The following is a 24,403-nucleotide window of genomic DNA, read 5'->3' as shown; positions in this document are numbered from 1 at the left end:
GAGAAAGGACGCAGTAGTTATAATTTTGAGTTTCAGGGTTTCTAGATAATTATTTCTCATAAATTAAATTAATTGACTTTTTAGTTTTATACATCAGTCTACTGAGTTTTATTTAATGGATCATTCGCTTAGGGTTTCACCACCTCTTGGTTTTCAACAAGGTCTCTGAACAATAATAATATTATAAATGTAATAAATATCACCTTATGAGACTTGCTGGGAATCTGCTTGATAGATTTCCCAGGAATACACATATACATGTTTCTGCCTGCATGCCAAATGTTTGAAGTAACAAAAACGAAATCACAATAATGATTAAATAGGCTCTGGGGATTAGAGTCCGCAGTTAAATGAATGTGGCATAAAGAAGTCCAGATTAATATTAGTAGCTTTGGCTATAGTTACTTTTGTATGTTTGGTAAATTCAGGGTAGGACATGGTTAGTTCAGAAAGAATAAGACCAGATTAACTCATAAAAGGAAAAGTATGAAAAGAAGCTGACACAATTAATAATATAAGCTACAAATAAGAAAATAAATATATACACTATTTTGTTTTACTTCTGTTATGATAATTAGCATAGATATGTCACTATTGGCATAAAGAATTTCTTTACTACTAAATACCTGGAGGGAATTGATTTATTCATTCAAATACTCTCCAGAATGTTTTGTAGATAGAAAGTATTCAATGATACTTGTTTTGTACTTTTTAAAGTACTATAGTTTCATATCTGCATATTAAATATAGGAAACATTTTCATATGTATCATTTGATTTAATAAATAACACTCTGGGCTAGATTTGAAATGCCCAGAGTTTGGGGCTGCAACCTGCCTCTCATCTCCCCTATAACTTCTGAGTCCATAGGGCATAAAAATGGCATATTCTGTCAGATTTAGATTTGTTGAAACAGAGATTACATTTTAGTAAAGTGAACCTATACAGTATGATCGATAACCAACTTAATGTAATCTCTCGATGTCACCTGCAATAAGAACATGCAATCAAGTGCCAGTGTAAACCAGTTCAGGGTAAAGAATTGAAGCTACAAAGCTAATTTACAACACCACAACTCTCATTAGAGTTGGCTGTCAATTACAGACATTCACTTGTTTGAAACTTGAGGCTATTACGAAAATTCTTTAAAAGTACAATGTCTCTTAAAGAACTTCAGTAAACTAAGTTTTTAATAAGTGATACAATTCTTTATATCTTTTTCTTCTAAAATCTCTTTGTTCATATTTTACAGCACAAGGAGAAAAAATTACATAATCTCACATTCCATAACTCAAATTATTTATATGTATAAATAGGTAGGCCCTTACTATTGTATTTTCTTTAATCAATTAGAAATATTTATTTAGCAAACTCCTACTATGTATAAGTTCTCTGCTTTGTATATAATGTATATTTTTATAACACTCATACCACTAGAAACATTCTGTTGTTGATTTCAGATAACTAAACTGAATACATGTTGTTACTGCTGAGTTGCTGTTAAGCTGGAGTTAATGACTAATCACCAGATTTGGATGGAAGAAGGGAAATTCACTGATAATATGTCACAATGCTTTTGTCACAAGAAATCCTATACACTTACTCTGAGCTACCGGAACCTGCCTTTATGGGCTTTTCTCTTGGTTGACCAGGGGTCTTATATTGGCTTTATTTCCAGGAGGAAAAACAACACAAAACTCATTTTGCCATGCTATGTACTTATTCCAGTGATCCTGACATTGTCCAAAGCAATGTGGAGCATTTTGACTGGAATTGTCTATACAGCATGGTTCCATGTATATCCATAATCATGAATGTTTCTCCTATGAAGGTAGATTTGAATTCTGACAATAGCCCAAAATTATTTGTATGTAAATCTGGTGAATAAATACTTTTACTTCTGTCTTTTAAACTAGACCAAAGATCTGTTAAAAATATAATTTGTGTCTTATAAATTTATACAGTATCTTATACCTCTAGAATGGCACCTGGAATAAAGTGGATATTATAATGAAGTGGCAAAAATGGTGATCTCCAACATCACACAAAGCTAGTTTCCACTCTCCTACTTAATAATGGTTGACTCTAGGCCACTTATCTACCTATGATTTGGCTGCCTCACATATAAAAGCGAATAGTAATAGTACCACCTACCTCCTGTGGAATTGTTCACATGAAGTGCCATGTCTAGAACACAGTGTTGGAGAAATTCTAGAACTTTATTGAGGATGATATTGTTTATATGCTCAAAATGTCAGTGATGAATGATTAAGCTATTAGATAAACAAATAATGGGCTGAGCGTACTGGCTCATGCCTGCAATCCCAGCACTTTGGGAGGCTGAGACAGGCGGATCATCTGAGGTCAGAAGTTCGAGACCAGCCTGGTCAACATGCTGAAGCCCTGCCTCTGCTAAAAATACAAAAATTAGCTGGGCATGATGGCACACGCCTGTAGTCCTAGCTACTCGGGAGGCTGAAGCAGGAGAATCGCTTGAACCTGGGAGGCGAAGGTTGCAGTGAGCCGAGATCGTGCCATTGCACTCCAGCCTGGGCAACAGAGCAAGATTCCGTCTCAAAAAAGGAAAAAAAAAGTATAATGTAAAAAACAAGATCAACATCATTTTGCAAACCTATGGAAATAGACACAGCAATACAAGGTGTTTTTAGGAAGTGTTCGAACTATTATGATTGGGGTTAATTCTGTGAAGATGCTGAACCCGATTAAAAAAAATTTCAGCATTTAAGTTTGGACTGTCAAAACATAAGTCTCATTTTCTTCATCTGTAAAACTAGATGTGACTAAGTAATTAATATTCTCTTCAGCTCAAAATTCAGTGAGGGTGTAATAGCCATTACCTGAAACTTAGGACTATGAGCTTGGTGAGGTAAGAGACGGAAGGAGAGGCCAGGAATGGCAGGGTTGCACGGAGAACTCACGGGGGCGGGAGGAGTGGCCATTTCAGAATGTCTTGGGACAGCTTGTCTTCTTTGAGGGAAGGAATATAAAACATAGTAATTGTTCATTAAATATTAAATCGGAGTTATAGTTGGAAGGACAGAAAAAGGAGACTGTCTAAAGGACAGATGTGGGAATGAAGAGTACTTGGGTCAACATGCATAAACAGTCAGCAAATAACTCATTAGAATCCAGTTGAATAATTTACTATCAAATCACAACATCTGTGTTTTAAAATAAAGTTATGCTGAAGACTTCTTTGCATTTAGATAGGGTATTCAATTTTGACAATTTGTGAATTGTACTAGTCACAATTCTTGGTCTAAGGTCATACAAGTTAATAGTTTTGGAGAAAAGTACTTATTAAATTAGGTACAAGGATTTAGTTAAGCCAGAATTTCCCAAGTGTATGTACCATTGATGCTTTGTGAAATATCATTTCATATGATATTGCATTATGATATATTTAAACAATATGATGTTCTAACAGCACAGTAGGAAGCAATGTCAAGTGTACTAAATACAACATTTCATGGAAATTGTTGCTTAGAATGAGAATAAGATTTTAAAAAGGGAGTCAATTAAAAATATATTTATTAAATAATTAAATAGGTGGTCTGGGGCTTGCCGAAACTTCTGAAGACAATACACAAAACACTAAAGTTTGAGAATTGCTTTCTTAAAGTAATTAATTATCTATCAGAAATTGGCTATAAATGGCACATTAATAATATAAATTTTCTCATTTTTCAATAATTCAATGTCTCTGACAGCAACAACTGTATCAATGGCATATTATAACAGATTATTTGAAATAATTTTATACATACTTATAACATTATAAGTTCTACACAATCAGATTTTATGTGTGTTCGTCACTATGTACCTATGCCTGAAACATAAGATGCACTGGTAAATATTGGTTAAGTAAATACATTAACAATTATGCAAGCTTAGGTAAACACATTAAAATTCTAAAAACTGTACCTGGGAGATAACAAAGAATGATAAACATAGATATTTCATAAGTCTGGGAAACTATTCACACCCACTCTCTGCTATCTGATAAAACCCCACTGTATTGTACTTGGCATGAAGCTTGCTGTTAATCACACCACACAGTTCATTGAATTTAAAAAAGAACATAATGACCAGAATTAGGAAGAGATTTGGAACCATGTCAATTAAGAATTTACTAAAGTGACTGGGAAGTGTAAGCAGTGACTTAAAGATTATGTTAAAAGAGACCAATTTGCAAGAATATTGCTGAATTAATTTTTTCTCCATCTTTATTAAAGATATTTAATATTGTAAAGTAATATTGGTGAGAAACTAAGAAACATTGATTTTGATTTGAAGTTCATAAACTTTGTGAGTTTTCTAAGCTTAGAGAAGGCAAAAGATGGAAAAGTTGTATCTCTGTTGAAAATGATACTTTAATTTTGTGATATACAGGGTTTAAAGTGTTTAAATAAATGGTTTCTTTTGTAGTTTTCTAAATGAAAAGTTGATATTGACATGCTTATATAAATCCCATAATATAAATCCCAGGAATGATTTATACTGTTTACTAAATAATTTTCCACTGTGGGAGAAAATTAATATATCATTTAAAGCAATATTCTTATATTCTAGTAATATATTTAATAAATATACTTCACATCTCTGAAAAACATAATTATATAATAATACTGATAAAGAAACCCTTTGCATGTAGACCTGCTTTTGAACACTATATTCTTATTTCCTTTCCTTTACTACACTACCATTAATGGAAGAGCAATCAATGTGAATAAGGTCATGCCTGTAGAGCCAAAGACAAATTGAACCGGCACCAAAAATTCATTTTAATGACATCACAGCAACCAGATGAGTCAGATGCTTAGTGGAGCCATGACAGTCCCTCTAAATTCTAAATGTTTTCATAAGGGTTCTGCCCAAGGCTTGAAACAAGAAAAAGAAAATATCAGTTGTTTTATCAACAAATCTCCTGCAAAGCCAACTTCTTTCTAATCATCTCTTTTAATTAGCTGAACTTTTATTCCCCTTTACTTTCCATTATCAATCAAAAGTATCAAACATGCTTATAATAACTGATTAAAAAATTCACCATGCAGATAAGCAATGTAATGATAAAACCACAGCATCTATGAAACTTTCTGAGCAAGTTTGGTCCTTGCCTACCCATAGTTATTTACAGACAGATTCTAAAGCGGCCACAATGAAGGAAGTACTCAAATGTTGTATAGAATTTGGAACATTTTGCTATCAAATATCAATAAGAATAGAGATTAGGATTTCAATATTAAAAATGAATACTGTGTATGGAAATACTGGATACTTAATAAATAGAATCTGGAACTCTCAAAGAAAAGATAAACTTGAGGAGAGTAGAGGTGGTGAGAACAATGACATCAACACGATACCAAGAGAGAATTCTCTATCCAGAGGCGGTAAGCATTTCTTGCATGGTGTGTTGCTTTATATTTGTTTGCAGATGATATTTAACTCATTTTTTTCTCTGATCTCATTTTCCTCTGAGCCTTTGCCTATAAAATGGGGTAGCTAGTGAGAAAAAAAAAAACTTGTTATGAAGCAGATATTGAAGCAAAAGACAGAGCAGTTAATAGAAATAGTGGCTTGCCAGTTCCGCCCCACCTCGCCGCCCCAGTAGAAGAAACTCTTCATGGGAGAGCCTTTAAATGTTACATGGGCTACAAGTCTTTGTATACACAGGTAGAATGGGGGCTATAGATAGGAGTGATTTAGAGAGCAATGGAAGGTATCCTGTCTGAAAATATTGCTTCCATATTTTGGTTCATCTTGTTGTTATTCTCTTTGAAATGCAAATACCACTGGGAGAAGAAACTATTATATTAATGCGCTTAGCATCATGTCAAATCCTCTTCTTCTATCTACTGGAGAACACAGAGGGAAGACTATGGTAATAAGGACATATTAAAGAAGCAATGAGCAAAGCAAAATGTAAAGAAAACTAATGCTTAAGATGGCCTGGGATTGTGGTTAGTAAGTGGCGGCAGTGATGCAGAAGTATGATGAATGAACCGAGGATCATCAGTGACACTATTAGTAAAACACAACCCTTTATAGCATGTTACAACTAATCAACATACTGTCATGTGAAAGTAACCATCTCTTGCACGTGTTTTCCAAACTGACTGCTTTATGTTGACATAGTTTCTTTTATAAACAGTTGGTAAAACAACCTGGATAGTTAGTCAACTCATAGGCTATGTGGTTTGTAATTTACTTTTAAAATAAATCCCAAGGACGGTTAGATATAATTGCATGTGTATTAGACAATATGGCTCTATATCCAAGGGTTGGTGTAAGGCTGGTCAGTCACCCTAAGCGAGAACAAAACCCACACTTCATAGGGGGGTTGGCTAGCATTTCATTAAAAGAACAGATTTTACAGGTAGATACTATCCCAAACGTATAAGTTGCATTTATCATTGCTCAAAACCTGCTATTTTGTTAGCATAAATTTAATTGTTAGTTGCATTATGGAAGTTGACTTTTTATTGATGGAAGAAATTACTGATGTTCACCTAAGTTGCTTAGCTAAAACATTTTAGTATCTCTTCACTCTTGCATCAAAAAGATGAAAGCATCTAGTGAACTCTTTACCTTTTACTTTTCATAATGCTGACTGAGGTCTGATTCTTAAATAGATCTTTTTCATTCATTAAATTCGAGGATTCTAGTTACCTGATCCCAGTATAAGGCAAACTCAATCCTGCTTCTAGAACATTTTCATATTTACTGTAAAAACAGCCATACAAGGACAAGTCGGAGCACCTAAAAGGACAGAGCACTTGGACTTTTTCAAGTTGATAGGACAGATTGTGTGAATGATTTTTTAGCATATTGCTAATAAATGCATGTCTTCTAATTATAAGCGAGGCACACTCTTACCTGTCTCAAACTTCTTTTCTTATTTAGCACTGAGATTGGTGGCTACTTAGCTCTACTGAAAAAGTCACAGAGGTGAGGTCTATTCACAGCAGTAGTAGTGCTGACATATACCAGACACTCTGCTGGGTTCAGTAGTAAGCAAGACAGACATGGCCCTTGATCAGTCTAGAATCCAGTTAACCAGAAATCATAGAGAAAAGAAAAAAAATTTCAAATAATAATAATAGTAATTCATATTATTATAAGAACTGAGGGTTTCTTTGAACATTTCAACCTATTAAAAAGTGAAAGTGACACATTTATGCCGCTAAATGAATGGGATGTCATCCAAATCTATATTCTTTGTGTAAACAGCCTTTTGTAAATTGTGTTACAGAGAATGTTAATATCTGTTTGTGTTTCAGTTTCCATATCTCAAAATTGGGACCCTAATACTTCTCAGGGTCATTGTGAAGAATAAATGAAACACAATAGATGAAAGAATTTATCATATTACCTCTCATACAGCAGATAATCAATAATAAACACTTTAAGAATTATGACACTCCTTAACCAAAAAGGAAAATTTATTAATTTACATTAAAATTTGGAGATTTTCATACATTTTAAAATACGTGTTTTGAAACATGTATTTGAACTATTTGGTTTTATGACATTACATTACAGAATTAAAAATAAAGAAGGTGCACCTTGGTTAGGATGGTGAGTAAACACTGACACACTGACATTTAACTTATATGCCTTCTAAATCCCCTAAAGCTAGGGAATTCACACACACATACACACACACACACACACACACACAGGTATATACCCCTAAAGCTAGGGAATACACACACAGTCTCTCTCACACACACACACATATATACCCCTAAAGCTAGGGAATACACACACACACACACACACACACACACACACACATATGCATACTCCTAAAGCTAGGGAATACACACACACACATACATATTTTCCACAAAGACCGGGAGAATATGAATCAATATTAGCAATACAATTTTGGAGGATGGAAAGCAAATGAATATGTGTTCACTGACTTAGTAGAATGCTGAATCTTAACTTGAAAGTCTGGAAAGATGAGAACCAACCCAACTTTCGACCATGAATCCATAAAAGATTCAGTAATTAATAAAGTAAGGAGAACTGGATTAAGGCTGTTTGATAGATAGTAGATCCCTAGGTCTCCTAGGCCTTGTGGCTGATTGACTACTCCTCTCTCACTCTGGTAGATAACTGGAGGTTTATTTTCTAAAAGAATCCCTGCGTTGAGAAGAACCAAGTATAACAAAGGATGTGGAAACTACACAGAAAATGGAGATTGTCTACGCTTATACCAAATACCGAATACTGAATGTTCTTGCTGTTGGACCTCTTTCCCCAAATGGTTCCAAGATTGTTGGCAACCAGATCAGAAACCTCCAGGAAAGAAATTTTAAAACGTATCCTTAGAGAACCTGACTAATAAAGAGAAAATGAAAAAAAAAAAAATGCTGACAACAGGTGAGAGAGTCCTAAAACGGGAACACTCAGCTTCCTCTGCAGTGAGTGAGCAAATAATTTATCATCCAAACGAGGACACTACCGAGAATAAAAGGAAGAGCTATTCACAAGGATATCAGGGCAATGGGAGTAAAATGGAACTGTACTGGGCAAGCCAGGACGTAATTGTTACTCTAACCCACAGTAAAGCTCCAAGTCAACAAGACCCTCCCACCCCTAATAATAAACACACAGCTAATAATAATCAAGAATATGAGGAAAGCTGTGAAGGTCAGAAAAAAATGAACAGAATCAAGTAACTTAGAGAAAACTAAGAAAGAAGGGAAAAAAAAAGATGTTTTATTATCCTTGGGATACAAAAAAGGTATTGCATTCATAAAGCAGTAATAGAACGCCGTTAAAAAAGGAAATTTTCAAGAAGAAAAAAGAACTCTGATTTAAAACCACAATGAAAAGCATTCTACAAAGAGACAATAGATAAATCATAAGAGACAGAATCACAAACAGATAAATAAAAAGAAATTTAAGAACATGAGTTGCCAATGTTAAAGTGAACACCCAGCAAATACATGAAAACTGACCTATTCCAAGTCACGTTGTTTTGAAAGTTCAGAATATCTGGAACAAAAAGAAGATTCTTCTAACTTTCAGAGAAGAAGTAGGTTGTACTAAAGGATCAAGAAGCTACCAGGGGATGTGCTATATCCACATTAGAGAGTAAAATTAAAATGAAGAAGACATTATATAAAAATCATGAATTCCAATATAGGGGGGATGAAGACATTCTTGGATAAATAAACACAGACATGGTGAAGATGAAGTCCATGGTGATGGTATACCCCAGATATAGAGAGCAAACACCTCATGTTAGGGCAAAGTGAAATGTCAGCAAGATGCTCAATATTGTTTTATAGTCTTTTAAAACCTGAGAACAAACAGATATCAGATTCTACAATGTACTAACAAACTTCCCGCTCTGTCCTCCATGCCCTGCTGCCTGGAGCAGCAAAGGCATCCATTTCACCTCTCAAAATTATGCAGCCTTGTCCTAGCCCTGAAACCTACAGCTACACCAAGTGAGCTTAGAAACAGAAGTACAAATGGGGTCCAGTGAAGATAGAATAACATGGATGCACATAAAAGCAAAACATGAATAACAGCAATGACGATAAAGTAAATGATACAGCAAGTGTTTGCCTAGTCTCACTTTTTAATGCTGATTTTGTTCAGAAATCTGAGTAAAAACCGAACATGAGATTAATAATTATGTGAAGAGTTCAATCCTAATGAAGCTGTCTGTACGTAAATGGAGCAAACAGATTTTTTGACAACTTCATCCACAGGGATATTTTTTTCCAAAGCTGTATTTTCATTCTTCATTAATGAGACAAGTACTTTTATGCAGCAATCATTTATGTGGGGCACTGGTAAGTTTTGGGGCCTCTAGTTTAAGTCAGGTGTAGGAAATAAAACTTGAACTATTTTCCAGTTTGGGCAACATATAATATTGGTGCAGTTTACTACTTAACTTTCTTGGTTGTGGTGATTAGACAAAGACACAAGATAAAAAGAGAGATTAGCTGCTATATGAGATTTTCTTTCTAAAATTTCCAGGGACATTCTGATATGAAACTTGACATCCTCAGAAGAAATAAAAGGTGATCCACAAATTGGAAAAACCTAAAGTTTGGAGAAACAGAAACACAGTTATTATTGGCTTTAAGTTTAGCCAGAAGAGAGAAATTCCTAGTTAAAAAAAATTTGAGAGTATTCCTGTGGTTTTTGATTTTTGATTGCAAAGCAATGAGTTGATCTTAATTGAATTTCCCAACGTGTGTGTGTGTGTGTGTGTGTGTGTGTGTGTGTGTCCCATCCTGTTTGAATAGTTGATTATTGTAGACTAGGCAAGAGTTTCAGATTCCAAGTGCCAGAGGTAATCAAACAACAGTCCCTAACCATCCACACTGTGAAGTCTTTCTCGGATTTTGAGCAGAGAAATTGCATAAAAAAGGCAGTGCTTTCAAAAGCACAAAATCAAGCAGTGTCTATAAGATATTGCTTTGTCAGGTTACATGAAAATATTGAAGGAAGAGCATTTGCATAGAGAGTACGATTTTGGAGACCTCAGAAGGGCTGAGTGACCTGTGATGTATCTAAAGCCACTTCATCTTGATTTCACCTGGGGTCTGGTACCCCCTTTTCGGGTCCTCTCCTGTGGTGTAGGCCTCACTGGATCTCATGGTTTTCCTCTCCTTTTTTTTGTAATTTAAAGTTTGAAAACCATTTGAGAACTTCTATAGTATTAACCTATCACTATGGCTGACACACAATGAAGACGAGATGCAAAGAAAGCCTGGCAGGCAGAAGCTGTCTCTGGAATGAGGCTGATTCCAGAAGGGAGTCTTTGGGAGTGGGTAATCAGTTACGGAGAAGAGTTCTTTACAGGCTGTGTTTGATCAGTGAGTTGGTCCCGAGATTTTCAACTGAAGCTGTATGAGCAGAATTGAATTCAAAGATTTATACTGATTGTGAAGAACTGAAATAGCTGAACGCGTGAAGCAGGAGTTGCTGAGTGATTACAAAGGTTTATAACAAAGACAGCCTGTGAGAGGTCGACAAAGAGAAGATGTGTCTGAAAGAAGACATAAAGGACAGCTGTTCTCTGAATGGGTTAACCATAGAGGAGGTAAACTAGGTTAGGAGACAGGAAGAGGAGAGAAAATGGCTTTGATGAGAAAGAAATAAAAATGAGTAGAGGGAAAATAATGGAGGAAGCCAGTGCACACATCAGAGAAATAGTTATGATAGATAGGAAAATGAAGGGGTTAGAAGCTTAGTAGTACCCAATTTATGAATGTTAATAAGCCCTAATATAGAATAGGAGAGCTCTGTGTGTCCTCATTTCCACATGATTTCCTCTCTGAAAAGGGAAGAATGAGACACTACAATCATTGTTACAGATGATATCCAGTACAATTCCATTCAATCCTGTTGCATATTCAAACAAGATTTTGTTAGATTCAGTTTAAGACTTTACATTGAAAAATTAACTAGATGTTGGGGATAGAGTTTAAGTTATTCTGAAAGCTGGGCTCAAACCTTAAGGGATGATAAACCTAGGTAGACAGGAAATATACAAATTATGTAAAGCTCTTAGAAAATTATATTAGAGAAAATACTTGTAGTTGAATTAAGAACTAAAAATGATACTAATTACCTATAATGATTTATATATTGATTTCATTTAAAATGTGTCCTCTGATTAAAAACCCCAAGGCATTAGTTAGATAATTAAGAAGTAAACTGTTTATAACAAAAATGCTGTCCAAACCACAGATAATGAATCAGAGCCGTGTAAGAAAGTTTTAATGATAATGAAGAGATTTGAATAAAAAATGCTCATTTCAGCAATCATATTGCAAATCATACTACAGAATCTAAAACGAGGAGTGCTGTTCCTATATATGTGTGAATCTGTGTGCACATACACATACACACGGTAACTACAAACTAGCTCTGAACACACAAGCCTGGCTAAAAAGTCAAGCTTCATTATTTACTACATGTGTGGCCCAGTACTTAATTTCTCTGAGCTCTAGTTTTATCATCAAAAAATGGGAGAACAATAGTATTACCCACCTTGTGAGGTTGTCATGAGTTATTGGATGAGTTAATGCATGTGATATTTTAAAAATGTGCCTGGCATTTAGTTTGCCCTCAATTATATATGCAGGTACCTGTATAAAATATACAATCTTTATCACACAGTGACTAATGTGTTAGTAATTGTCATTTCTGGTTGACAAGCAATTTTTATTTTTGCTTATCTTCATTGTCAAAGTTTTTACCAAACAATATGTTACAATTATAAGAGTATTGACAGTAAAGCCTAAGATTTTATAATCTAAATATGGCACTGTTGTTATTCAAAAGGTAGAAATAAAGGTTGTTGGAATTATGAACAATTTACAGAGGCACATAGGTAAGCATGCTAAACAGAATTCTAAAATGGTCTTCAAGATTCTAGCCACCTGGTGGGTACACTGGACATAATACCCTCTCCTAGACTGGGGGTGGGGCCAGCAAATATGATAGGGTGTCACTAATGGGACTGGGCTTCTTTATATGGAAAAGATGAAGAGATTCTGCAGGTGTAATTAAGGGCTGTAAACTGGTGAGTTTGAGTTAATCAAATGGGTAATTATCCTGAGTGACGACCAAGTCAGGTCAGTGCTGGAAAGCGAGTCAGAGAGCTCCTCCTGGACAGGCAGAGCCACATGGCAGGGAACTGGGAGCAGCTTCTGGGAGCTGAGAGCAATCTGGGGCCAATAGACAGTAAGAATAGGAGACGTCCGTCTTTAAACCACAAGGAAATGAATCTATCAACACTTGAATAAACTTCCAAGAAGATCCCAAGTCTCTGGTAAAACCCAAGCCCTGGGTGACACCTTGGTCTCAGCCTGGCAAGACTCTGAGCAGTTGACCCAGGTCACCTGTGCCTTGACACACAGAAACTGTGGACACTAAATTTGTATTACTGTAAACTGCTAAGGAAAATAGTACAGTCATGTGTCACTTAATAACAGGCATAGGTTCTGAGAAATGTGTCATTAGGTGATTTGGTCATTGTGTGAACCTCATAGAGTGTACTTACACAAATCTCAGTGGCATAACCCACTACACACCTGGGCTGTATGGTAAAGCCTATTGCTCCTAGGCTACAAACCTGTACAGCATGTTACTGTACTGAATACTGTGGACAATTGTAACAGAATGGTGTCTGTGTATATAACCTATCTACACATAGAAAAGGTACAGTAAACATACACCATTATAATCTTATAGGACCACCATTCTAGATGTAGTCTGTTGTTGACTGAGATGTTATGTGGTGCATGACTGTACTATAGGATAGAAACTGTTTTGCTTTGTGGACACGGGGAGGTGGAGGTGGGTGGGTTTATGATACTCTCCACTGGAGCCCAAGTCCACTACCTCAGTGACCCATTTCCTCCTGCCCACACTGTACTTGTAAAACTTGTGAGAAGCATACTACTAAATACGATACTAATACTGAGTGCAAGCGCTTAGAAACTTCAGTTACAAGCTCTCTATAAATATTAGATTAAAAAGACATGAACAGCTTTTACTATTATAGAGGATAATAGAATTTGATCAGCTAGATCCTGGGGCTTTATAAAGCACAAATTATGTAAACAAGCTTAATGGCTTTTTGATAAAACTACAAAACCAGGGCTAGGAAGAATGCAAGAGGAGTGCTTTATTTGGACTTTAAACTTCACGCACTAGAGCACAGATGCTTACTTAAATTAAGAAAAAAAAAATGAATGCAAAGAGAGTTATAGAGAAAATGAGTTAGAGGATAGAAGATGAAGAAAAATATTGTCTTGGGTTTAAGGATAGACAGTAAAGTTTCAAGAATAATGGCTGGATCTAGCATTATTTACTATTGTTACTATTAATCATCTAGCAGAAAGAACTAAATGAAAGCAGAAAGAACCTTTAAATAAAAAGGCTCAGGATTTCTAGGGAGAGGATGCTGGTAACACCTGAAGAAAATGGAAATGAAAAGCTGAAATGTTGGAAATAAATATACAATTAAAAGAGGTTGATACTGAAAATATAAGATAGTTTATATTCACAAAAGTTTTAATGCCAAATTTTCAAAGGGAGCATAAAAATGGAGAAGGAAGGCAAGGGTAAAAATGATCACATTTTATCACGTGCCCTAAGATCTAAAAAAAGAAACCAGGCTTTGGCTTTCACAGGACGATAAATTTTTCTACAAAGGATTCAGTGAAAAATCTTCTCTCCTCAATGTCATCAACTGTGCAGCACTCGAAATGCTCTATAATTTAGGACACCCCCTAATTTCCAAATTTCCAAGAGATGTAGCTCTGAGCTGCAGTCAGAAGAATTACATAGTAGAACTACTGCCTTATGATAAAAAATGAAGAGAGTCAATTTATGTCAAACTTAGCAAGCAATAGTAAATTCAAGCTTGTTTGAGATAAGAAGCTTCTGTCTAAATTATTTGACTGCAAGCAGTGATTTTTTTTTCATGTCTCGTGGTAACAATAGAAATATTTTCCTTTTTTTTGGAAGGAAAGGCAGTGTAGATATCAACTTATTCCAATTCCTGCACTTTATTTACAAGAAACCCGACACAAAGATTTTTTTATTTTATATTTATTTATTTATTTATTTATTGAGACGGAGTCTTGCTCTGTTGCCCAGGCTGCAGTGCAGTGGCACAATCTAGGCTTACTGCAACCTCTGCCCCCCAGGTTCAAGTGACTCTCCTGTCTCAGCCTCCTGTGTAGCTGGGACTACAGGTGTGCGCCACCACACCCAGCTAATTTTTGTATTTTTAGTAGAGACGGGGTTTCGCCGTATTGGTCAGGCTGGTCTTGAACTCCTGACCTCAGGTGATCCACCCACCTTGGCTTCCCAAAGTGCTGGGATTACAGGCATGAGCCGCTGTGCCCGGCCAAAGATTTTTTTTTTTTAATGTGTTCAAGGTCCTACAGTTACTCTGTGTAGCATCTGCCTAGAGGACAACTTTACCTAGTTGAATTACAGGGACCCAAAGCAACATAGAATCTTACCCTTTTCCTAGTTTTCCTCTGCTTCTCTGTGCTTCATGTCACGGGGTTACCATTTTCAACTTTCTCTGTCTCATCAGGAACGGTCTGGCCAGCTCATCTTCTTAAATACCCATCAAATCAATCTCCTCCTCTTTTACTTTATTGCCACTACTTTAAGTCTCCATTTTCAACTCCTGCATTACTACGGGGGCTTTCGAACTTGTTTCTCTGTCTTATCTCTTGGTGTCCTTTGGAGAATATTATTCACAGCTGTCAAAGTGATGTTTTTAATGTACAATGCCTGATTAAATTACTCTTTTGTGTGAAACCATCCATTGCTTGCTTTCACCTCAGGACAAAGTTTCAACTGCTTTGCATCCTACACAAAGCATTTTATAAGTTGACCTATTTTTCCTTCTCCTGATTTCTCAGCCTCATAACACCCACTTGTTCTTCAAGACTCAGCTCATGAGTCAGTCGTTTTGTGGAAGATTTTGCCGGTGTCCTATGCAGTGCTTGAAATGCTCTGTCATTTAGAACACCCCCTAATTGCCTAGGATGTAGCTCAATCCATGGTTCCCCTATGCTGTCTATGCAGCATCCTTAGAAGGTTCTTCATTCCTGGCCATACCATGCTCCCCGCATTCTAGTGGCTATTATTTGCCATACGTCTGTGGCACCACCACATCCATTGTATATGTGTGCATGGATGCCAAGTTGCTTTTCATTCTCCAAGTCTTTTTGTCATTCTCTAGAATCCAAGCAGTCATTTTAACCTCCACACAGGTGATCTGTTTGCCCCCCAAATGCTCTCAGACACTTTTTCTCTACTTACCCTCAATTATGTATATTTTTCCAAACACTTATTACATATTTTAATGCTAGAACCCTAATCTCTCTCTATTGAATTATTGAGTAATATGGTTTGGCTCTGAATCCCTGTCTGAATCTCATCTTGAATTGTAATCCCCACAATCCCCAAGTGTTGAGGGAAGGATCTGGTGAGAGGTGATTGGATTATGGGGACAGTTTCCTCCATGCACTTCTCATGATAGTGAGTTCTCATGAGAGGTAATGGTTTTATAAGTGTTTGACAATTCTGCCTTCACATGTTTTCTCCTGCCACCTTGTGAAGAAGGCGTCTGCTTCCCCTTCTGCCATGATTGTAAATTTCCCGAGGCTTCCCCAGCCATGAGCAACTGTGAGTCCATTAAACCTCTTTTCTTTATAAATTACTCAATCTCAGGGAAGTTCTTCATAGCAGTGTGAGAACGGACTCAGGGAAGTTCTTCATAGCAGTGTGAGAACGGACTCAGGGAAGTTCTTTGTAGCAGCGTGAGAATGGACTAATTCCTCATCCCCCCTTCCCCCCTCTTCTCCCCTTCCTCCTCCCCCTTACCTTTCCTTCCCCTCCCCCTCCCTCTACCCCTCCTCCTTCTCTTCCTCCTCCTCCTCCTCCTTCTCTTCCTCCTCCTCCTCCTCCTCCTTCTCTTCCTCCTCCTCCTCCTCCTCCTTCTCTTCCTGACAGGGTTTCTGGCACTCAGGCCGGAATTCAGTAGTGTGATCATGGCTCATTGCAGCCTGGACCTCCCAGACTCAAGTGATCCTCCCACCTCAGCCTCCTAAGTAGCTGGGACCACAGGTTTGCACCACCATGCCCAGCTAGTTTTTGTTTTCGCTTTTTTTTTTTTGGTAGAGATAGGGTCTCACCATGTTGCCAAGGCTGGTCTTGAACTCCTGGGCTCAAGTGATCCACCTGCCTTGGCCTCCCAATGTGCTGGGATTACAGGCGTGAACCATCGTGTCCTGCCTATTGAGTTTCTAAGAGCTCATTCCTGAGATGCTGTTTCTCTGTTACATCAACCTCCAAATGATATTATCAATTCTCATATATTAATATGCTAATAATTGGCACATTTATATCTCTAACCCAATCAGGCTTTTGGGCCTTACCCAACTGCAAAATTTGCATCTCAGTTTAGATGGCACATGGCACTTCACATTTAATTAGGTCAAAAGTAAGTTCTTGAGCTTCCTTTAAAACTGTTTTACCCTTAATTGTCCACTTCTCCTAAATGGCACTATAATTCATCCAGTTACTCAGTCCATATGTTGAGAAGTTAGTATTGATAACTGTCTCTCTTTAAACATTCTCATCCAAACTTTTACCAATCCTGTAAATTCTACCTTCAAAACAGATCTAAAAATGTATCAATTTCTCATCAGTTTAAACCATCACTACCCTAGTTCAAGGGAGCATCATCTCTTCATTGGACTTTTGCAATAACAGCATCAGAGTTGGTCCCAATGTTTTCATGCTGTCTCTTATAGCAGCCCAAGTGGTAGATGTATGAATGCAATCAAGATCTTATTCTCCTGCTTAAAATCTTTCCATAGATGACCACCCACTGCAATTGAAAAATAATTATATAAAAAAAAGCACAAACTTTTTTCTGCCCTACACTCCTTATGGCTGGTCTGCTCTGGCCTGCCCCCACCTGCCTTTCCCCTGCTTTAGTTTGAGTCTCTCTCTTAGGCTCACTATGTTCCAGCCACTGGGATTTCAGTTCTTTGGAATGAGCCAATCTCTCTTGTGCCCTGGGGGATTGATTCATAGGGCTCATTTCTCTTCTTCACCTTTTTGAGTGCTTGCCTCCTTTTATACTTCAGGTTTAGGGGAGCATTTATAATTTTTCATGACATAGAGTTATATATCAAGACTTCATAGACTACCTCATGCTGTTACTCCCACCTCTTCTTCAACACGTATCTCTTGGAAATGGAATAGCCCAAGCCAAGCTTTGTGGCATCATGCTCTCTTAATGATGTTAAATCCACATTCTTTCCAGGAAAAGGAACGGTTGGTCAGTGGCAAAGAACTGAAAGGTGCCTGCTGGCCTGTAAGGCAAGATTCTTCAAGGGTCCTTGAACACACTGATGTTTGTAGCTGTCTTGAATGAATAGAAGAAAAATATTCTAATTGCAAAAAGTTGTACTCTGCTCCTTAGAGCTCAGATGTCGTCTGAAGTGCTGAGTTAAATTGCAGCCATGCTATTTAAGGGAGATATTGATGAAGATAAGACATATGTTTCTGAGCAAAGGGTTCAATGCACAGGAGATGCTCTCCTGAGAGTAGACTAGTCCTGTGTGTTGTGTGTGTCCTTGATATGAGAATTGTGTATATTATAATGTTTTTTCTTTTTCTAATTTTCCTTTGAAATGAATTTAAGAAAATAACTAAAATAAATTTTCAATTGTCCAGTCCAAGCCACGATGCCCTGATTTCCCTTGAGGTTAAGAACAGACTTTAATTGTATTATATATTTTCATATATTAGGAGAAACCAGAATTGAGATTCTTATAAATTAAGTCAAGTTATCATAGGTTAATCTTTTAGTGCTAATAAGATAAAAATGAAGGTATACAAAAAAGAATTCGAGTGCATTGACAAGTCCAGCTGTCAGTAAACTCTTAGAGTAATCTCTCTGGTAAGTGTGTTCCTTCTCTGAGACATGCCTAAAGTTCTTTTTCAAAATAGAAAAAAAAATTAAACTGGGAGCTAGCATCTTCCAAATTTCTAGAGGAAATTTAGAAATTTAGGGGGATGCTAGCTCCCACTTTATTTTTTTATTTCTATTTTGAAAAAAAAAATTTAGACAGGTCTCACTCTCTTAGACTGGAGTGCAGTAACATGATCACGACTCACTGCAGCCTCGAACCTCCAGGGCTCAAGGAATCCTTCCACCTGAGCCTCCCAAGTAGCTGGGACATTTTCTAAATAGAGATGTGGTCTCACTATGTTGCCCAGGCTGGTCAGCTTCCATTTTATTGTCTTCTCCACATGTCTTCCATACTACACTGATGCCCTCATCATCTTCCCTTTCATTCTGTACCATGCCTGGCTTCCTGATACTGCTGAGAGTTCCCCGCTGGTGTCTGCTTGCCTAGAGTACCATTCATGGTTTTCAGTTCTAGTTGCACAATCTGATTTCCACTTCAGACATAATGAATCAGAGTCTGCAGGGGTGGAGCCAAGAAGTTTGTATAGAAAACAAAACCAAAAACAAAATAAAACTCTATAAGTGGTTCTGAACTATAGCCAGAATATCCATGGGCTGCAAATAATTCAATTTGAATCTTTCCTGAATAATATGGGCAAGTTTTATTTATTTATTTATTTATTTATTTATTTATTGAGATGGAGTCTTGCTCTGTCGCCAGGCTGGAGTGCAGTGGCATGATCTCGGCTCACTACAACCTCCACCTCCAGGGATCAAGTGATTCTCCTGCCTCAGCCTCCCGAGTAGCTGGGACTATATGTGTGTGCCACCAAGCCCAGCTAATTTTTGGATTTTTTAGTAGAGACAGGGTTTCATCATGTTGGCCAGAATGGTCTCCATCTCTTGACCTCAGGATCCGCCCACCTCGGCCTCCCAAGATTCTGGGATTACAGGCGTGAGCCACCACACCTGGCCTAATATGGGCAAGTTATTTAACTACCAAAGCCTTTAAATTTTTTCATCCAATAACTTTTATTGAAGGTTTACTATGTATTAGACAATAAGCTAAGAACCATATGCAGATTATCTTATTGTATTCATACAATAAAGCTATGAGGTGGGTATTCTCATTAATTCATTTACAGATAAAGATTCTGAGGCTTACTGAATTTAGTAGTTACTAAAGTGCCCAATATTACATATGTGGTGATTAATGAAGCCAGGATGTAAATTCAAGTGTCTGTCTAAAGGATTTGTCATGATACTTGACAGATGGTAAACAGTCACACTCAGTAATTACCATCAGTAACATCTTATTATCATTACCCTTATCGTCTTATGCCCAGGAGTTCACATCAAATGCTGGTCTTTTGCTGGAGCCAGTAAATAATGCATACCTCACACCTTCCTCTGGATTTTTGAAGCGTAAGATGTCGCCAAGTGTCTGATGGAAAATCTGTTCTTATCTTAGAGATCTGCACATTTTACACATTGTTGTGGAAGTTGACAAGAACCCATAGTCTCATTTCACATGGAAGTGGAGAAAAACTAGGTCGTCTTCCCAAGAAGAAAAGCCCAAATACATTTTACAAAAGCTTCAGGTAATTTTTGCTATTATCAGAATGGGATTTCAGAACTTAGAAAGATTTCTTCTATCATTATGGAGAATCGAGGAAGGTCTGGCATGATCTAAAAGCTTCCTCTAGCATGCACAGTGAGAATATTGGAGCAGTGATGCTAAATTTCCCTAGTCTAGGTTACTAGTTCTCTCTTTGGGCTGAACTTTGCAACTTTGCTTTCTGTTTTTTCCCCCCTACATGCTGATTTTAAAAAAATGATGCTTAAGTGTTCACATCAAACATAAACTTTTTGAAAAGCACAGTGTCAAAATGTTTTATTGCTCTAATAATACATTTCCTCATCTTATCTAACAAATCCAGCAAAATGTTGCTGATTAGATGTTGTGATAAAAACATAGCACCAAAGAAACAAACCATTGATGGAACTACTTATTCGTGACACATAGAAAAGCATCTTCATAAAACATAAATATGACACAGTTACCTGTCATGTTGCAGTAAACTTTCAGAGGCCCCAGAGGTCCACTGCCATCAGGATCTATCCAGTAATAATTTGACGTCTGGCCTAGGTGTTTGTAGGCTTCACAGGAAGGCTCATAGATAGCTAGAACAAACAAAATATCCTACATAAGCACAGCACAGAACAAATAGCTCCCCAGATAAATGTCCCAGTGCACATTGCAATGCTAGCAAACCACTAGTTAGTAGTAGTTCTTCCTGGAAAGAGCATTCTTTGTCTCTAAATTTAAATTCGTGATTTGTTTCTTTCTCTATAAGCATTCCTGACCTACCAAAGACAGCAAGCTCCTGGTATGACTTTATGTTGGGGAAAAGACTAAAACAATCAATCATTAAACAAATGCAATGTTTATTTTACTGGAGCTCATGATCATTGAAAACAATATTTAATTTATACTTATTTATAGATATTATCCCCTTACTATAAAAAACTTATATTGGCTGCTTTGTTGGTTATCAAATAAGAGGCTAGAAAAAATTACCCTTCACTCTCTCTGCCTCTCTCTTGTGCACACACACACATACACTCACATGCACACTTATTTTTTGCATAGTTTATACAAGTTGTCCATAAATAGTATGTAATTTTGAATCTTCCTTTCTCAAAAAAAGGAAAGAGGTTTCCTTGATTCATTGTATTTGTTCCAGGTGCTTTGATTACATCAACTCTAGTTTGTGTAGAAAGCTGACATTCATGTAATTAAATTATGTTCTTATTCATGATTTCCCTTTTTATTCCAGTGCTCATGACAAATTTTCTTTTTCTCACTGAGATTGCACCTGTTTTCAGAAGTACAAAACGGACATTTACATATCTCCTTTGTAGTTAGAACATCTAAAATGCTACTGAGAAAACTTTTTTTAAACAACTCTGCCCAGGAATTAATGAAGAATGTGAAAGTTCTCTTCACAAAACTAAGATATGTTTTCGGTAAAAATATGTCTACCTGATACAAAAGCAGGGAAGTCTTCGGGTAAGTTGCACTTGAATTACACTCCTTACGGGTTGTTGTGTGTTAAATTACAAAACAGTACAAAATAAATTACAAAACATTGTAAAGCTTATATTGTACTAATTAAAAATAATTGCATGGTCCTAGAATTAGAGAGCTTTCACTGAGGAGGGTCTCAAGGTCATTGCCACCTCTCTGGATTTCCAGCCTGGCTATGCACAAACCTCAGTAGTTACTCTAACAGGAATAATTAGGTTCTGGAAAAACTTGTTTCTCCAGTCAAATTCACTAGAGCCTGGTTGGAATCAGAAAGTCAGTTTCATGGGTAGTCTGATTCTGGGACCTCCCTTTTTCAACCTTCCTCTACCAAGTTCTCTGTGCCTCCTTTGGCTTTCTATGCCTTCCTCTTTCCAAGGATGTTAGACCTTCAACTCTATGTCATTTCAACAACAGCATACTAGATTCAAGCTTTCTAAAATTCTTTGATCTATCCATTTCTTCTTCCATGCCTCGCTCCCTCATTTCCTCCTTTTGCACATAGTTACTGAGGAACTATGCTGCATTGAGCAGTGCATTAGGTATTGCAGATACAGCTGTGAACAACACGGATAGAAGAGCTTCGGAACAGTGTTTGTTCACTAATTATTTTGGTATTGCTCATTTGTAAACTGCTCTTAGAAGAGGATGGGCCTAGAAAGCTAAGCAGAGTCCAGACATCTTTTGTCCCAGTGTAATTATTAATATGCCCACTTTTGATGTCCCAAGGGTCTCAGTCAGATGATAAACTACATGGCTGCTCTAATTCAGAATGTCATACCAAGTAAAACAGTACAATCAAAAGCAGAGGAAAAGTATTTTTAAACTTTTAGCAGGAAGATGCCATAAGTCAATATAGGTTTTATATCAACTTATACAGAATGAAAACTCTGTGCAGCAACAAAATAGGTTTTAGGGAAGTAAATCAAAAGGTAAAAAGAATATTTAGGCTGTTTCAACTATAGGCTGCCAGTTGGAAGATTACCAGTACTTAAACTAAAGCAATATGACAAAGAATAGAGTAAATAGGACTGATACAAATTTTTTTTTTTTTTTTTTTTTTGAGACGGAGTTTCGTTCTTGTCACCCAGGCTGGAATGCAATGGCGCAATCTCGGCTCACCACAACCTCTGCCTCCCGGATTCAAGCGATTCTCCTGCCTCAGCCTCCCAAGTAGCTGGGATTCCAGGCATCCACCACCATGCCCGGCTAATTTAGTATTTTTAGTGGAGACGGGGTTTCTCCATGTTGGTCAGGCTGGTCTCGAATTCCCGACCTCAGGTGATCCGCACCTCGGCCTCCCAAAGTGCTGGGATTACAGGCGTGAGCCATTGCGCCTGGCCTCAAATGTTTTTTTGTTTTTTTTTTAAGATCTGCAAGACATAGAAACCAACTGGATGTAGATGGTTAGGAATAAAGAGGAGTTAAGAGTAACCTAAACTCACAATCTTTGAAAATAAAACTTTTATTAATTTTTTACACCTCTCTCCAGATTATTAAAATTGGTATGTATAGCTCAAGAGAAACCAGGATGTCACGTTCAAATTCTAGTTTTCCTCTTAGTCCCTTTAGCCAATCTGCCATTGAAACCATTCCCCTTCTTTTCCATTATAGTATTTAGTAATAAATCACTGTCTTTTTCTTCTGCCAAAACTCCTTGTCTTTCACCTGGTATCTTGTTTACAACAGTCACCTTATTAATTGGTTGTTCTACCCAAATATCTCCTCACTTCTCACTAAAGCGTGTTTTTAACCAATGTTCGTCTAGTTATGAAACATCACTTTTATGTTAAATAATGTGTAATGTTTCCTCAATATCTATAAATTATATCACAGATCTTCATCTATCTGTACAAGAACTTGCGTTATCCTAACAGGTCTTTCTCAGCTTCAGCTGCTTGCCAACGTGAGTGTTGTGTTCTGGTCAGGCAAATTCCCCACAGGAGCTTGCTTACCTCACACTCACCCTTTCTGGTGTGGCCTTTATCTACAATATACTACCAGCCACTTTCTCAATCTACAAAAGTTCTCAGTCAGAGTTAACAATTAGGCCGGGCACAGTGGCTCATGCCTGTAATCCCAACACTTTGGGAGACTTAGGTGGGAGGAATGAATGCTTGAAGCCAGGAGTTTGAGACCAGCCTGAGCAACATTGTGAGACTCCATCTCTACAGACATTTTTAAAAAATATTAGGCTGGGCATGGTGGCTCACGCCTGTCATCCCAGCACTTTGGGCTGAAGGTCAAGAGATTGAGAGCATCCTGGCCAATATGGTGAAACCTGGTCTCTTCTAAAAATACAAAAATTAGCTAGGCACAGTGGCACACACCTGTTGTCCCAGCTACTCAGGAGGCTGAGGCAGGAGAATCGCTTGAACCCAGGAGGCGAAGGATGCAGTGAGACAAGATTGTGCCACTGCACTCCAGCCTGGGTGACAGAGTAAGACTCCATCTCAAAGAAAGGAAAGGAAAGGAAGGGGAGGGGAGGGGAGGGAAGGGGAGGGGAGGGGAGGGGAGGGAAGGGAAGGGAAGGGAAGGGAAGGGAAAGGAAGGGAAAGGAAGGGAAAGGAAAGGAAAGGAAACGAAGGAAAGGAAAGGAAAGGATCTCTTTTTCTTCCAAGTTCACAATTATTGTGCTTGCCTTTCACCTACAAGAGGCCTAAGCTGCTTTGCCTCATCAACACATATGGAAAACCAAACACTTCAGTCCAAAGTTCTGCATGTGTGAAACACCTGGAGAGCTTGTTAAAACAGAAATTCCTGGATTTCACCCCAAAGACTTGGACTCAGTAGAGA

General features: G+C 37.3%; 1 protein-coding gene across 1 annotated transcript in view; it reads right to left on the bottom strand.

The window, feature by feature from the left end:
- CNTNAP2 (contactin associated protein 2) overlaps window positions 1-24,403 on the bottom strand; it is a 2,266,356-nt gene that overhangs the window by 829,720 nt on the left and 1,412,233 nt on the right. Inside the window, 1 exon segment of the mRNA NM_001133793.1 lies at window positions 20,584-20,703. Coding sequence (NP_001127265.1) covers window positions 20,584-20,703 — 120 coding nt within the window.

The sequence above is a fragment of the Pongo abelii genome, chromosome 6, assembly GCF_028885655.2.
Source record: "Pongo abelii isolate AG06213 chromosome 6, NHGRI_mPonAbe1-v2.0_pri, whole genome shotgun sequence".
NCBI lineage: Eukaryota > Metazoa > Chordata > Mammalia > Primates > Hominidae > Pongo > Pongo abelii.
Note: the sequence above shows the minus strand (reverse complement) of the source record. Positions and strands in the feature narration are given on the sequence as shown.